The sequence below is a fragment of the Lagopus leucura genome, unplaced genomic scaffold, assembly GCF_019238085.1.
Source record: "Lagopus leucura isolate 7727_CA_CO unplaced genomic scaffold, USGS_WTPT01 Super-Scaffold_100028, whole genome shotgun sequence".
Classification (NCBI taxonomy): Eukaryota; Metazoa; Chordata; class Aves; order Galliformes; family Phasianidae; genus Lagopus; species Lagopus leucura.
In genome coordinates, this window is record NW_024962279.1 from 3,882,956 (window position 1) to 3,899,678 (window position 16,723).

Genomic DNA, 16,723 nt, shown 5'->3' on the forward strand with positions numbered 1-16,723 from the left:
GCAGCCGTATCTTACCAGTTGAGAGCTGGGAATCCGCAGCTTTGCTGCTTAATTTCTGTTTTGGATTTTTACCGTCTGCTCTTTAGAATGGGTGTTGTGTCCTAGTTTGAATCGGCATGGCCTGAACTCTCTTGAAACACTTCTGCTGGATGAGCTTTGCCCAAATGTCGTGCACTGGGTCTCAGTGTAAGCCTGGCCAGGCGCTTTTTGGCACAGGGACTGAGGGCAACTGAGGGTAACTGAGGGTTGTGTTATCTGCCAGCAGAATGTGGGAGATTAAAGGAGGAGAAAAGAGGTGACAGAGGAAGGGCCTGGGGCACAGCCTGCTACAAAAAAAAAAAAAAAAAAACACAAAACCAAAAAACCCACAAAACATGCAGTTGGTGTCTTCTGTTGGTGGACATCTAGGTCTTGGAATTTTTCTGGTCCTTTTCCTGGGAGCGTGAGCGATGCAGGTTTTGTTCTGTATTGTGCTCTCACCCTGCCTGGGTGACAAGTGATGTCTGATCCTGATGGAGGAAAAGGACTGTGCAAATGCTGTCAGATGAGCAGGGTCTATTGTCAAAGTAATACATTCTAAGATAGGAGTTACAGAAATTAACTCATCTACTGGAACTTAATTTTTCATCTTTGGAGTCGATAAAGTGAAAAATAGATTTATCTGGGTAGCATAACTCTTACTGGTGGTGATAGGAAAATTGATTCTATAGCTGGGGACCAACAAAGTTGAGTGCTGTTCTTATCACAGCAGACTTGTGTGTTGAGTTGTGTAGCGATTTAGCGATCAGATTAAGCTCTCCAGAAATGCTATCTTGAGTATGCTTTGCTGTGCAGCAGACTTTGGAAAATAACTCAAGTGGAGTGACTCTGTGCTTTGGCACAGTGCTTTCTGTTGGGTAGGAAGGATAAGGAAGGGCTGAAAGGTCTGGGACTGGGCTTAGTGATCCTTGTGGGTCCCTTCCAACTCAGGGTGTTTTGTGACTGGAGGCAGTAATGGGGAAGTGTGGATGAAGGTGTGTGCAGGACGTGGTTTAGCCTATTGTCAGCTGTTCCTAAACTGGGAAACCTCTTCCAGCTGTATGGTAAGATAGAGTTAATGTGGAGGATGAGGGAGGCTGAAGAAGTGGCTCAGCACCTTGAAATCCTCCTGCTGAGCTGCAGGTCCTGTGTGAAGCCGGGTGATGGGTGGCTGTGGCTCTCTGGGCTGAGGACAGGCCTGTGCAGCCCTGCAGCTTTTCCCAGTGTGCCCCATGGCCGGTGGGTTTGTGGTTGGCTCGTGGGGTTTGTTCAGTTGGTTCCTACTCTGTACTTAAAAACTTTTAACCTTAGTGCTAAAGAAAAATACCATTGTCTATTAGTATGACTGGAACGAAAGATGAATTGCGAGTTAGCCTTGAGCGAACTGTCAATCTGACTTTGATAGCCCATCACTTAAAAGGTCCTTTTATGTTTATGAAAAAGCATGACGTCAAAGCCAGGGGAAAAAATACCAATTCTTAGGGCTAAACTTGCATGGCTCCAAGAAGAGCTCTTGTGAACTGTTTGTTTCTCTACATGCGTGGCTAATTAGCGTAGGTTACTATAAGTCTGGGCAGTGGCATTCAAGTGCTTCTGGTTTGGGGCAGCTTTTTCATGGTGCTTCTGTGCATGAGTCTCTGACTGGAGTAGCATAAAGCAAAGGATACTGCAGTCCTTCTCTCATAATTGTATAAGTATTATGCTGGAAATGCTTGAGTATAATCATTATCAGGTGAGTTGTTATTTGCAGACTTACTTTAAAACCTATTGCTAAGAAGGCTTAAATATACAGGAAATCCTTTTCCTCTGATGTCTAGTATGCTTTATTGAATTTCTTCCACAAAAATGAACGGGGGACATGCATGGTCGGTTGTAATGGCAATCGAAGTCGCTTTAATAGAACTCTTCAATACAAAAAACATTTTAGAGTATTATTCTATCTCAGTTTCTCTACCTTTTGATATAGCTGTTAATGATAAAAGAGACATGATAGCGTTTCCAAGATATAGGTGATTTTTTTTGCATGAAAAATAAAAGATCTTTCTTCTCTTGCTTACTTAAGGTGAACGAGAATAGTTCAGTGTGATAGTTTCATTTACAGATACAAAATATGGAATATTCTATATTATGCTTGATTTGACCTGAGACACTTCTTGTCTTGCATTGTATTTGTATAATGTGTTGTCTTAATGACTGTATATGATTTAGGCCATGTATCTGAGAGATGAATAATCTGGAGGCAAAAATTCTTTTTTTTTTTCCAATTAATGCATTTGATATTAACAAAAAAAAAAAAAGGAACGTAAACTAAATAATGTAATTTGTTCTTTAGTTCAAATTTGGTAACAGATAGCAGTTCATCCAATTTGGTTTTAGTTGGTGGCTATCAATGAGCAAAACGAGTCCTTCTGTGCTGCTTATTTCTCCGCATTTGTGTAAAAATAAGTGTTGTGTATCTGAAGGTCTAAACAGAGAAGTGCCATTCCTGGAGTATCTGTGTAAACTGGGAAGCCCAAGCATGGATTTTAAGTGATAAGTCTTGTTATGTAGAAGAGCAATTGGAACTTGTTGGTTTACCATTAAGACAGTTATTGAAACATTATCTCGTAAACTCATTCTTCGCCACTGAATGTGAATAAGCAAAGCGCTGAGTTCCTTGGAGCAGCACAGGTTTGTACTTTGAGTCAAATGCTGCTGGGCTGGTGTGTGTCACAAACATATGGCCAGCTTGGTTCCACATGTTATTACGCTGTAAAACAATAAAGCTCTCTTAACTCCTGTCGTATAGGTGCAGACTCACCTTGAGAATCCAACCAAGTACCATATTCAGCAAGCCCAGCGGCAGCAGGTAAAGCAGTACCTCTCTACCACTCTAGCAAATAAACATGCCAACCAAGCCCTGAGCTTGCCATGTCCAAACCAGCCTGGTGATCATGTCATGCCGCCTGGAACTGGAAGCAGCGCACCCAACAGTCCAATGGCTATGCTCACCCTCAACTCCAACTGTGAAAAAGAGGTAATGCACTCTCACTGTGTATATTCTTCACTGAAATGGAATCTCATTCTGCCTTTTTTCTGTTTCAAACCATATTTGCTCATCGTTGGGTTATGTTTGGCTCATTTTTTGAACTGTTTCACTTGAAAATGCAATCACTACTTCCCTGTCTCCCTGGTCAATACATTTGTATACAACGTTTGGGCAGAAAAACTGTCTGTAACTTCCTCCTCTGTGAACTACTTTATCTAGTTTATGCTTATTAAAACTTTTTCTTCTCGCTTGCTTGATGCACACAATGAATAATTGACCTTTGGAGAGTACAAAGCAGTTTTGTAAGCTGTCTCTTTCTGGAATAATGTTATTTATGGCTCATTCACTATAGAGAGAGCAAAGAACATAACAAATAATAACTGGAAAGTTCAGATCTTTTTTGGTGAGGAGTTAAGGAGTTTTTAGAAAATTCTGCAGTAAAACCTGAACGAGTCTCTTAATAGCTGGCATGCCAGATGATCTCAGCTCACATGTCCTTAGATGTTACTCATTTGCTGTTTTGATGCTCAGTGCTGCAAATATGAGACTTCTCTAGCCTATGCGCAGAAGTCGTTCTCCATCTTAATCTTTGCTGACAAAAACTGAGGTGGATGTTTTATGTGCTCAGGTGCAGAAGGGAGATTACATGAAAGATAACAGCAGTTACAAGAATCATGTTCATAATTTTGCATCTTGACAAACAAGAGAATTGTAGAGCTGCCTTTGTCCTCAAGCTTTTATGCTGGAGTTTTAATACAGATGCACTCTGTGCTAAAGGAAAACGTTATCCAGCTTAGAAAAACACTTATTGCAAAATTGTTTTCGCACATGCGAGAGAATGTACTTGTGCTCCATGGCTTCTAAAGAAGTGAAAATCAAAGTTCCATCTCAGTTGTACCCAAATATATTTATTTTTTCTTCAAGTTATTCACAGCTTTGCTTTACTGTGTCATCAGGCCCGTGTGTGCATGACAGCAATTAAATTGTGCTCTTTTGGGGACTGAGACTGTGCCATGAACTCAGATCCATGCTTTGCTTTTTTTTTTCTTTTTCTTTTTTTTTTTTCTTTTCTTTTTTTCCTTTTTATTTCTGCAGGGATTTTATAAATTTGAAGAGCAAAGCAGGGTCGAGAGTGAGTGCCCGGCTCTGAATACCCACTCACGAGCATCATGCATGCAGGTACTGGATGACACAGGACTTGGAGCACTGAACGCTTTCTGATGAGAATATTTATTTGAAGTGATGATAAATACTAAACTGGCCCAGTAATGTTTTTAAGAGGTTGAATGTAAAATGACAAAAAGAAATCCTTAAATTACAAATCTGCTGTATCCTTGCATATTAGCATCAACAACCTGAAAAAGCTTAATGCTTTTCTAGAACTGTAGTGCTACAGCAGAATAACACTATCAAGCATGCTTTAGGATCTTATTCCAGGAAGTCTTTCTAAATCAATTTTCCTAAAATTGCATGTATGTGTTGCTGCCTTGATAGTTTGGAAGACCCCATTTCTCTGTAATTTATGTACTTATGGGGGGAGAAGACAGAAACAGCTTTAATTAACAGCAATAGATAAGTTGTCTTTTTTTATTTTACTTCTTATTTCTAGTTATTATTTTGAGCAGAATGTTTTTTATTCTAGTTGCAAGACTTCAGATGGACTGTGCATATCGATTCTTTTCTTGCTCTCACTTCCAGCCAATGTTATTCATTCTTGGTCATACCTTCTTGAGCTGATTAGAAAGCCCCCTAAACTACTATTTCAATCATCAGTTTTGCTTGTTTTATTTTTTTACTGTCATTTAAGCTCCTTTTTCTACATTAAAAAAAAAAAAAAAGAAATAAGCAATCTGTAAGACAACTCAGAGCATCTCAGTGGGTGCTTGGAAGACAATGTTTCTCCACACTGTGCAGTATGTTGCAGAAGAATCTTCCAGAAGATTGCTTGCATCACATAGAATTATCACTGAGCTGCTCTTGGATGGTGCTTCCTGGGAGGGTGTATTATGCCAAATAGACTCCACTGTTGAAGAAGGGCAGCCTTTCACCAGCAAGCCTCAGTTTTATTTCCTTCCCCCTGAGGGTACTGGGGCCTCAAGCATTGCTGTCTGTACATGGGTTTTTACCCCACACTTTGGCTGAGACCAAAGGTGGGCAGGCAGAGCCATAGGCCTGTGTTTGGTGATGTTCCCATGTTGTTGGGACTTGTGCAAAATCAGGGAAGAGCGTTTCACACTCTGTATGACTCACACAGGCCTCAATATTCTGTGCTTTTCCTGGTAGGAACGGCTTGTATAATAATCTAGTAACTGCTGATTGGAGAGGTGGGTTCGATCACGAAGCCTCAAGCTTTGTCGTGGTCTGGCTCCCTGGCTGGATAGTGGGATTGGATTTGGAGTATAACAGAGTGGCAGAAACCTCCTCTGCTTTGGCCCAGACTGCAGAGAACCAGCACGTTGCTGAAGTGCTCTGTTAGACCTTTGTATCTTGGTGGTTAACGATTTTGTAAGTTTTATTGTTTGTGTGTAACTTTTATTTTTTCATTGTTCCCTTTTCCTGCTGCAGATGGACGATGTGATCGATGACATAATTAGTCTGGAGTCAAGTTACAATGAAGAAATTCTTGGCTTGATGGACCCAGCCTTGCAAATGGCAAATACGGTACAGTGGTCCTTTCCTTTTGCTTTGCCTGTTAAGCCTAGCTGCTGCTCCTGAAGAGAATGCAAAACAAGTGCAACTTCTTTTTCTCAATTTAGTAGTAGTTATCGTGCTGGCCTGTAGCAAGGTTCTCTTTGAGAATGTTAACATACACAGTTGCAGTGAAAAACATGAGTTTAAAAATGCAGGCTGGAGTCAGGAAGAAGGAATACAAAGGACAATTTTGTTTTCCTTATTTTGAATTCAAGTTAGCCAGTGAGAAGATTATAGCAGGGGAGTAAATTGAACTAATAGAAATAAGCTTATATCCACTGATGTTAATGGATGTGTTAATGGGCATCAAAATTGACTTCAGAAAACCTGGAAGAAACCTCTGGTGCCCCATGTGTGAACGTAAGAAATTGAATGCTACACTTAAGCATATTTTAGCGTCCTTGTCCAAACCTGTTGTCATGCCACTGTGAAGCTTCAAGATCATATCCTTAGCTTAGCCTGATTCCAAGTGAAGACCCTGGTTAGGTGATGACAAACATGGTACAAAATTCAAACAGGAAAAGAACAAATTAACATACAAAAAAAAAAAAAGGCAAAGAAAAACCTCCTCAAAACAAGTCAAAGGTGAAGGAATAAAGCTTAAAAATTGAACAGGGGAGGAAGGGGTGTAGGAGGCCTGGGACGAAAGGCAAGAGTGCAGAGATGTGCAGGTTGGTGAGCAAGGGTGGTTGGCATGCTACCTCCAAGTTGCCATTTCTGTTTGCTGTTTCACATTGCTGCGAGCATTAACATAATCGTACTTCTGGCATAATCTTATTTTGATCTTTTGGAGGGGGGGGGAGCTCTAGTAAATTTTTTGCCTTCGGCTTAAGTGCTGTTAGATCTGGCTGAGTAGATGTCTGCCAGTGCTGGCGTCTGGTTCTTTTTTTTATCTAGTGCCAGAATTTACAGCTCACCACATAGCATCAATTTAGCAGCACAGGTTTACATTTGCTGACAGTACTTGTCTGATGTCATGTAGCCTAGTGCCATGCTCCCACAGATTCCCACAGCCCTCTTGGAGGCATGGGACATACCACAGGAAATGACCCACCAGCCTCCCTCATTAAACAGTGCTCTTTGAGTGGACTGAGAAATAACTGCTGTGTCCTACTGGAAAGAAGTACTTTAATTTAAGATGACTTCAAAAGACCATAAGTCCAGGCATTTGAGAGGAAAACTTAAAAACCCATGAAAAGGAAAAATTTTCAAGATGCTCGTTATTTTCTCTAAGGGTTTGAATTCGTCTGCAGTCCTTTCTCTGAAGTTCCACTGGATTGGGACCGATTAAATGAGAGGAAACTCAAACTTGTTTGTGCTTCTCTTCCCTTCTCATTTTACAGGGACTTCAGCAGTGATTCTTTGCTTCCAGAATAACACAGAATAATCAGTGCCAGGAGCCCATGTAGTCAGTATTTCGGATAGTCCTATGTCTTTCCTTCGTGCCGTATGACAGCAAACACTATAAAGACTTCCTGATCCGTGTTTGCTTCGTGTTTTACCAATCCACATGCAAGTTTGCTGTCGGATTGTTTCTCTTTTCTGTTGCCAACCTTTTCACTCTTAGAAGAGGTGCCGGTCCATTTAAAAGAAGTTGAAGTGACTTTTAAACTTGAACTGCTCAAGTTATTTGAATTAGCTAAGAGCAGCATTATGCTTTCCACTTAAATTAGTTGGTCTTTCAGAAATTGTTAATGTGATGCGGACGTGAAGAAAGGATATGTAATAGCAGGACTAAATATACTAATACTCTTAAATTGCTGGATTAAAAATATATGTATATATCATATTTCAGTCCTGAATTAACCTGGTACGAGTCCTGAAGTGGTGGAAGTAAAGCCATGTTTCTGAAAATAGGTTTGGGGAAAAAATAAACCTGATGCAACAAACACTTTTCTTTTGGAATAGGATTTAGCTCTTAAAACACAATATTTTACTAATGAGGAATAAATGTCTGTAGACTGAGCTAAGCAGAGGTAGAAAAAAATCAAGAGGAAATGGTCTAGAGAGATGCAACCTATAAATAGCTGTGCTGAGACTGCAACAAAGGCTGCTATTGTTCTGTAACCAACAAAGAATGAAAGGACTGGTTTGTTACATTTGGTAACAGTACTTAATTGATAAGCAAAATCAGGGGTTTATGTGTAGAACAAGCTGAGGGAAGTTTCCAAGTACCTCTTAATTGAAGAGGGCTCATTGCAGTAAACTGCCTATGGATTTATTTGTAAACTTCAGTACTGGGTCACAGGTTAACCAGCTTTGCTTCTGTGCTGAAAGGTGTCAGAGTGGTCACTGGTTTTGCTGAGGGGGTTTTCTACTTAGCAATTCAATTACTAAGTCACATTAGGTAATGTATAAAGTACTTGTGTATGTCGAGTTGAAATGGCAGCTCGTTCATCCAGCTGATAACTTCTAGCATGTGCACGCTGGTCCACTTCCAAATGTGACTTCCTTATGGAAGGTGAACCCCAAAAGTAGCAGTCATATTTCAGAAACTGTCACTGGGCATGTGCTAATAGGTAAATAAGGGAACAACACACTACATCCTGGCTAACAGAGTCCTTCCAGTGAGTACTTTACAGAACCTTGCACAAAAATCTAACAGTGTTAACAAATATGGTGCTTGCATGGGGAAATCACAAACTTCTTGTAGCAGACAGAGTCCATCTTGCATCAAGTCGAACAGCTTGGTGACCTTGATTGTTCTCCATGTTTCACTATAATCTGAATGCTTCACCCAGGGTTTGAGATGCTAATTTCCATTTTTTTTTCAGCGGATTTTTTTTCCCCCCTGAAATTCCTGATTAGATTTCATGTCTTGATCTGAACGTCAAGTTCTGGGCCTATAAACAAGTCCTTTGTGCTCTCACTGTACTTAAAAGCATGAATAGAAAAAGTATATCCAAGTCAGAAGGCTGTATGACGCTGTTGCTGCTCCTCTGTCACGGATGTATTGAGGGCCCAAAAGATATGAGAGTGAGCCTTGTAGAGCAGCAAGTGAGATTATGGTTCCAGTAGCATTAATGGAGGTGTGCCACAACTAGGAAAGGCCATTATGAAGGACAGCTGGGACCTTAGATTTATTTGCTGTGTTTTTAATACACAATTCTGTTTTGAATTCAGAAGCTTTGGGAGCTGATGGATTTGTAGCATAGCTCTTGGTGAGAATTTGGGTACGTTTTCCCTCTGACGCCTAAGGATTCAACCAGAGAACTTCATTTTTGCTGTTGGCCACTGTCTGCTTAGATTTGTCTCGACAAATCTCAGCGTGTCTTCTAGGTGATGGTACTTTAATGAAGGCGTATCAGCTTTGTTTCTTATGGCAGCTCTAAATGGTAGATAAATTTTCTTATGTCTCGGTCTGTCAAGGACCGTCAGTAGGAGTTTAATAGTCTGTGTGTGACTCACTCCATTGTATTCCACAGAGTTATTTACATGGGTGTAAAGTTAATAGTCTAATCAGTGCAGGATCAGTGTCTCAGAGGGACTGGTTTTCTCTACAGCATAGATAAGTGTTGCCACTCAGATAAGATATGAAAATGTTTTACACCTGTCTTCTCAAAAGCTAGTTTGAAAACAAAGAGTAGACAGGTAAAATAATCCACTCAGGATAAATGTAAATTTCTTTAGGTTTACATTTGAAAGGGGTAGTTCTGATCAGCCTTATTGGAATGATTTCTTAGTATTTCTTCACAAATCTTTGTTCAGACACTCCTAAATACGAATAACGGAATGAATGAGTAAGTGAAGAAACGCGATGTCAGAATCATCTTCTTCCAACTGCTGCTTGTTTTTGTTAAGCAAGGTGAAAAGCAAATTGACTTGAAACTTACAAAATGTTTTCTGTGCAAGGAGCTTTCAAGTCTCATGAAGAATGTGATTGATGAATAGTGTCTTCTGTCAAGCAGTAACAACTTGCTAAGCACATCATCTCACATGGTGCCGGGAAAAAGGGAGGCATCTTCTGAGAGCTTTCTGCAGGCCCTTTCAGATTTTTTGCACAAGAGAAGTGATGAGGGCAAAGTACACTGAAAGATAAGAGGGAACAATACCGCATTACTGACAGCCAGTGTTACCTCTTCTTTTTTAAGACTTTGTAACTTCAATTGAGCTGTGCTTCCTTTAAAAGAAAAAAAGGAGTGATGTCTGCACGATCAAAAGAAAGAGAGAACAGAGCTCTCCCGATGTAGGTGGTTTATTCCACATGCCCGTGCATTATGTATAACTGTTACTGACCCTATTGCAAACTCTGTTTGCACAGATTTCTTAGGAGAGGTCAACTCATTTCTTCCGTGCAAAGCTTTTTATAAGGGCAAACTAAATGATCATTCTCCTTGTTTATCTTTTCCAGTTACCAGTGTCTGGGAATTTGATTGACCTTTATGGCAACCAAAGCATGCCTCCTCCAGGACTTAACATCAGCAACTCCTGTCCAGCTAATCTCCCTAATATAAAAAGGGAGCTCACAGGTAAATACATCTCAAATACCACCTTGGAGGCATGGTGTAATTGTTTCGAATTCAAGTGATCCTGAACATAATCTCTGTTAAAATAAAGAAAATATGGACGAAAAGCTTTTTTCTTTTGCAGCCAGTTCCTTAGCATGTATTACCTGGTGATACAGTGTATGTTTATTTTTGTTCGGTGTGGGTTCACTTTGACAAATTAAGACAAAATCCTTAATTATTGCAGTCAGATCTGCTCATTTGAAGCATGTCACAGGAAACCTGCATGCAACTCTTGCAGAGCTCGCTCCTAGTCTGAGCCTATATCTTTGCTCAGTATTAAAAATTAACAAGTTGACACCTGAAGTCTCTCTGGGATTCATGCTGAGAAATACGGCATGGTGAGGCTTTCTTCTAGTAGGGGACAGCAATGAACAAATAACTTGTGAAATCTGGGGAGTCAGTGTCCTACGTGATGTGAAATGTGGCACATAAAAATATTTGAAATTGAGGTGAAAATGAAGTGTCCTCTGAAGTTCTTGTCACGTCATTTCTTCCAGTAGCGAAGTTGATCTCATCTGAATAAGCTGCAGGAGTTAAGAGGAGAAAATGGGGACATTATTAACGTAGTTTAAAGCATTAGAAGGGAAGTTCCATGTTCTCGAGCCTATTTTATTTTTACTGTTTTATTTTGCCTGTAGATAAAAGGATGTAACCATACATAGGATACAATATACAAAGCAAACTTGCCTGCAAAAGATAAATATAGATCTGTTGTAGAACCAGTTACAAAATCACCTTAATATCCACGAATGGCTGTTCTTAAGCCCAGCTGAGGTTGTGCTGTACGCTGATGTGAAAACTCACAAGCTAACTCAGTTGCAGAGCAGGTTCTGGTCAGGAATTAGTTTAATAGAGCCATTTTAATAGTCCAGGAGTCAGCTTCTCAGGAGGAAATGCCACATTTCTGAGCTGGTGGATATTTGCGTTTATGTAACTGCACAGAATGTGAGTTCAGCACCAAAGGAAGGTACACTAACTGCACAGTGACTTGTGGCAGTTAGAAAAACTTGATCACCATATTAAACTATGTTAGGAGGAGGGTGGGGGTGGGGTGGGGTGGTGAGATCTACTTAAGGTCCTACGTTACGCACGGCTTAATTGCTCCAGTTATAAAAAGTTCCAGGCAGCTGTAGGCTGTGAGCTAAGCGCCCAGCTTGCCAGATATCTAGTCTGCTGGATTCACTGCAGATGATTCTGTAATACTTTGGGTGAAGAAGGCTGAAGAAGAAAAGAAATCAATGGGTAAAATGTTTTTATGAAAGGTCCTCAGTTAATCAAAATAGAGCTGAACGTCAAATGTCAACATTCAGCCTTTACCTGTAAACAGAAACAGTTTAGATGAGTTCTTTTTCTTTTCAAAACAAGTGGTGGCAGATTACGTTCAACTTATAAGAAGTTTAGTAATTAAACTCAAATTTAACAGCAGTTGCTTTGACATTGATCTGGCCAAGCCTTTGACTGTTCGTAGTGTTTTCTGACGACCAGTGACTTTAATATCTGTATGGTATTGCAGGCATAAATCTAGGTAAGAGATTTCTTCTTATGTACCACAGAAGTTTTCTATAGAAACTGTAGTTTAATCTGTACACGTAGAAGTGTGGAATAGTTTTTGATTCTTTATTTCTTGATAATGCTGTAGGAACTAAATTGGAGCTAGCTTACAATATTTAAATCTAGCATTTGTCAAAAAACCTTTCTTCATCCTAGTGTGTAAACATCAAAATGATAAAGAAAGAAAAAGTCAATTCTGTTATCCCAGCATCTCATGTTGGTGGTTGTTATGAGTTGTCAGCTGTAGTTACTGAAGCACTTAATGGGAATCCTGCTCAGCCTCAAGTGCAGTTTCAATCAGTTTTGTCCTTACAAACCTCTTGTCTGTTTTCCTGTAGCAATGTCAGATTAAGCCCAGATTTCTTTAAGACATGTCATACTCTTTCAAGCTTTTTTGGGATCCTTTGAGAGCATTTTATTGAGAAGCATATGTCTTGTTACAATGCATGTAATGCTGGGGTGGCCAACTTTCAGTACTCCCAGGGAAATGCCACCAGATTTTGTGGATTGTGAGACCTAATTCATATTCCATTTAAAAAAAAAAAAAAAAAAAAAAAAAGTACAGGAAAGGATCTCACTTGAGTGAAGTTTTAAGGATTTCACCTCATCTTTTTCAAAAATTTAAAATGAATTAGCATAAATGTTAAAATAGTTGAAATTGTTGGAGAAATGTAAGATCAAATGAGAACTGAAAATACAGCATTTTTAGTAAGTCACTTAAGTTGCACCTTCTGTGTCGTGGTGATGTGCACATACTGCCATGAAAGGGCATAGTCTCAATTCCAATGGGAAGAGCTTCTGACTCCTGGCTGCTTCACATCCTGTGCTGGGAGCAATGCACTAAGCATGTTGTTCCTCTAGTTCAGTGTGTGCGTGTGTTGTCTGCGTGTGTACAGAGAGTGTAGGAGAAAGGTATGTTGCATTCCAGCAACACGTAGTCTTCAAATACCCTGCTGAATCAGGGCCTCCGTGGGAAATGTTCTCATCATGAGAGTCAGCATAGGAAATGTGGGAACAGAAGGCTCTGCAGGTTAAGCTAAATACCAGCACTGGGTTTTAGTAAGCACAGCTTGTGTTACAGGCCCTCCTCACTTCTTGGGGAGGGTGTAGTGATTCATTTGATAATTATCAATCCATCTTCTTTCTCTAATGTTTCACAAACTGAAGTGTTGTGTTTTGAATTGCTTTAATTCTAATTACTTCATTCACATGCACAGCATGTATTTTTCCTACAGAGTCAGAAGCGAGAGCGCTGGCTAAGGAGAGGCAAAAGAAAGACAATCACAACTTGAGTAAGTTGAATTCTTCATTTTTAACTTTTAAATTTTAGAAAATATTTCAGGCCTTTTTAAGTATTGAAGTGCTAGATTGATATATCCCAGTGATGTCCTCCGTGAAGTTGTAGTAGTGGTTCATTATATTATTCCCATAAATAAAATATCTTTAATCCTCTTGGATAGTGTGCTTAAAACTATTATTCAACTTCTACTTTTTTTTTTTTTTTTTTGAGAAAAATTTAGTAAGTGGTATCATTCGAAGTAGGATTCTGTTCATTTGGACTTTTTCAAAGCATGCACCCAAAGGTGTTGCTGTCAGCAGAGACACTGAGAGCAACATTTAATCCAATTGCTTTTAACAAATTCATCTTGCACAATTTGACTTTAAAAATATCTGAAATTTAAGATATGTGGTCAGTTTATAGTGTTACACTGAGTATGCCTACTGATGTTTGACGTGTGTACTCACAGAGTACATTTTGTGGTGTCCCTGTTCACTGCAGGGGTGTTGAGCTAGATGGCCTTCGGAGGTGCCTTCCAACTCTAAGGATTCTGATTCTATATAAGCAAGTCTATATTTTGAGTTCCTTTTCCTGCTTTGGGATTTCCTTGAGTGTATAAACTTCTGTCTCTGGATTTTGTTATACTTTTCCCTTGGAAAACGTACACTTCTCATTCTTCTTGGAGTCCTGTGCTAACAACCATCATATTTTCAGTCTCCTTTTAGATTTGCCACTTCAAAAGCCCCACACTTTTAAAGTACTGATAGAACTTCTGCTTCAGTGTGTCCATGAGTAGGAGAGCAAAATAAATTACTATGCTACTGGATTTTAAGCTTCAGGCAACAGTTCCAAAGGAGTTTAAAGAACTCTTTAATGAAAAGCTTTCTACTTTGTAATTAAGTGAATATTGCTTGTAACATTTGTGCTGTTTTTCCTAAAGTTGAACGAAGAAGAAGATTTAACATTAATGATCGTATAAAAGAATTGGGCACCTTGATACCCAAGTCAAATGACCCGTAAGTAAAATGTGCCCCAGGGGTCTGTGGGAGGGAGGTGTCGAAAGAAAAAAGAAATCTTAGGGGAGAGAGGAAAAAGTTTTAAAGCATGAGAACCCAAATAAGTGTTTGTGGTAAGTTCCCAGACAGGCAGGTTGTAGTTCCTTTAGGTAATTTCAGTGTTACTGACTTGTCTTAACTTTTAGCTAATGCTGGTTCAAAAGCAAGGAGCCCTTCTCACTCCAAAGTTTGAAAAAGCAGCACTTGAATCTGAATCACTGAGGCTTGGGGGGAGAACTTCCATTATTTTATAACTCATAGCTACTTCCTTAGAGGCTCTTTAGCTTCCTCTAAGGCAAGACAGTATTATGTATAATCAGCCTACAGAACAAAGATCCTACAGGTGGATCTTTGGTCTGATAATCAATACTAAACTTTATTTTTAAAAGTCAGTGTGGGGAAAAAAGGTGATGCAGTGATGCAGGCAACCTCTGTGTGAGGTGGGAATATGTGGGAGAGGCAATATGGGAGCCATGTGCCCCTCACTGGAGGAGCTTCATACCTAGGTTGCAACCTGACATTTGTGTTTTTAGTTAAGTTTAAAACTCTCAAATTCTCTGCTGTGCTGCCTTTTTTCTTCCTGCTACAACACAGCTGTGATACAGTGACACCAGAAGCATTGCTGCAAGCTCGAGGACCTCGTGCCTCTACAGGAGCACCAGCTCATAAATGGTTCTTTATGAATGCAAGAACCCTTGCAGTCTTTTAATTACCCAGCTGAAATCAGGCAATCACCCATAGAGCAAGCAGTATGATTTTCTTGAGTAGTATTATGGGTTTGTTTTTTTTTTTGGCTGTGATTGTGCAGAGAAAAGGGGAAGGAGCTCAGGACTTCATCCCTCTGTGCAGTGCTGTTCCCAGAGCACAGGGCACGGGCTGTGGGAAGCCCAAACCTGCAGTGCTTGGGCTCTGCGTTCTTCACCTGGGACTGTGCTCCCTGCGATTTGCCTTGCAAGAGCTGTGCTCTGGCCCCCTCTAGCGCATTTCAAAAGCCTTCTGCATTCATCAGCTTGACAGGAATATTATATAACGAGGGATGTAATCCTAGCTGCTGGTATGAAGGTACTGACTTCCACATGAAGTCTCCCTGAGAGTCTTAGCTTTTCCTTTTGTGTTGATTTCAAAGGGATATGCGATGGAATAAGGGAACTATTCTAAAAGCATCGGTGGACTACATCCGTAAGCTGCAGAGAGAGCAGCAACGCACAAAGGAACTTGAGAGCAGACAGAAGAAGTTGGAACATGCCAACAGGCACCTGCTGCTCAGAATACAGGTTTGCTGATAAATAATGTGCAAATTCTCTTGGTGTTGTAGCGTGTGGCTCCAAATAGTTGTGGCTGAAGCTTGTTAGTAGGAATTTGGGCTGGGGGAGCCGTAATTCTAATTAATGGTAACCAGTGCTGAGATGGCTGCAGGATTTTTATGCAGTAAAGCAGGATCCATTAGTTTTCAAAAGTAAAAAATACAAATCATGCACACAAAAGCCAAACACCAAACAAAAGCTGAAGCCCTCTGCAGGCAGATTGCTGTATGCCAGGCTGGCTACAGGAGAGCCCTGAGCCACAGCTAATCCACAAAGCAGATAACGAAGCTAGAAATACCTGAGGGTCAAGTGTGGCAGCAAACAGCTTTAAAATAGAACAGCCTGGCATGAGCTTCAACACAGCTTTCGTACTTCACTGAGCAGTCTGTTTGCTCGAGTGAGAAGATAAAGAAACATGGCCCTTCTGCAGGGCAACATCAAGCAGTGGTATTTCAAAGCTAAGTCAGATCACTTTTTAAGCATCTTTCATCTTCTTTTCCTTTACCCATGTGCTCTGGTTCCCTCTTCAATCAAAATAACGTTTAAAAAAACAACAACAAAAAAGACAACTAACCCTTGAATAATGGGAAATATATCTTCCAGCAAATAACCTGAAGTCTGTATTTTCCCTTTCTGTGTTGATTTTGATGGAGTGTGGAATAGGGAGCTCCTGTGTACTCTGATTTTGGCACATTATCCGGTGGAATTGCTGCTGCTTCTACCTTCTCTGTTTCTACAGCATGCCATTATGAGCTCGTTGTCTTAGTGTGGAAATGGAAAAGGCTATTAATCAGCCTCGGTGATAAGAACAGGGCAATCACAACAGTGACTGTGACTGCTTAACGTAATGCATAAATAGAAGCAAAGCATCTCTCTTACTGCCATATTTGAAAAAGGGCACTTATTTCATTATCTGCCTTCAGTCAAATGCATTTGTGATGAAATGGGAGAGTGGGCTTTAAGCCTTATACAGCCAGGATTCTTTGATTCTTTGAAACTTTGTGTGAACTCCAAAGCCTTTCTATGACTTTCCTATATATTTTTAGTGCAGGAGTAATATTGCTCAGTTCTGGCTGACCTCTTCACTTTCCCCTTTATGAGAGCTTCAGGTTGAGAAGCATGCATTGCAGCGTTGCAGCAGGAAGTAGCTGCCTCATATGGACAAACTCTGCTTTCCTATGCAACTTTTAAAAAGCATGGAGACTCTGTTTCTGCTATTTCAGTTTTTTTTTCAGCTCTTTCGTGTCAAGCTTCTAAAGCATGACGCTAGTTTTAGAAGGGGCCTGAGG

The 16,723-nt window shown here is 40.1% G+C and overlaps 1 protein-coding gene across 5 annotated transcripts in view; it reads left to right on the plus strand.

Moving 5' to 3' along the window:
• MITF (melanocyte inducing transcription factor) overlaps nt 1–16,723 on the plus strand; it is an 85,058-nt gene that overhangs the window by 67,533 nt on the left and 802 nt on the right. For 2 of the 5 annotated variants that reach the window (XM_042880815.1, XM_042880820.1), the window contains exons 3-9: nt 2,807–3,034; nt 4,142–4,225; nt 5,612–5,707; nt 10,089–10,206; nt 13,014–13,088; nt 14,016–14,091; nt 15,257–15,404. In XM_042880815.1, coding sequence (XP_042736749.1) covers nt 2,807–3,034; nt 4,142–4,225; nt 5,612–5,707; nt 10,089–10,206; nt 13,014–13,088; nt 14,016–14,091; nt 15,257–15,404 — 825 coding nt within the window. The remainder of the gene's footprint in view (nt 1–2,806; nt 3,035–4,141; nt 4,226–5,611; nt 5,708–10,088; nt 10,207–13,013; nt 13,089–14,015; nt 14,092–15,256; nt 15,405–16,723) is intronic. The other 3 variants (XM_042880816.1, XM_042880818.1, XM_042880819.1) reach the window with 3 other exon arrangements.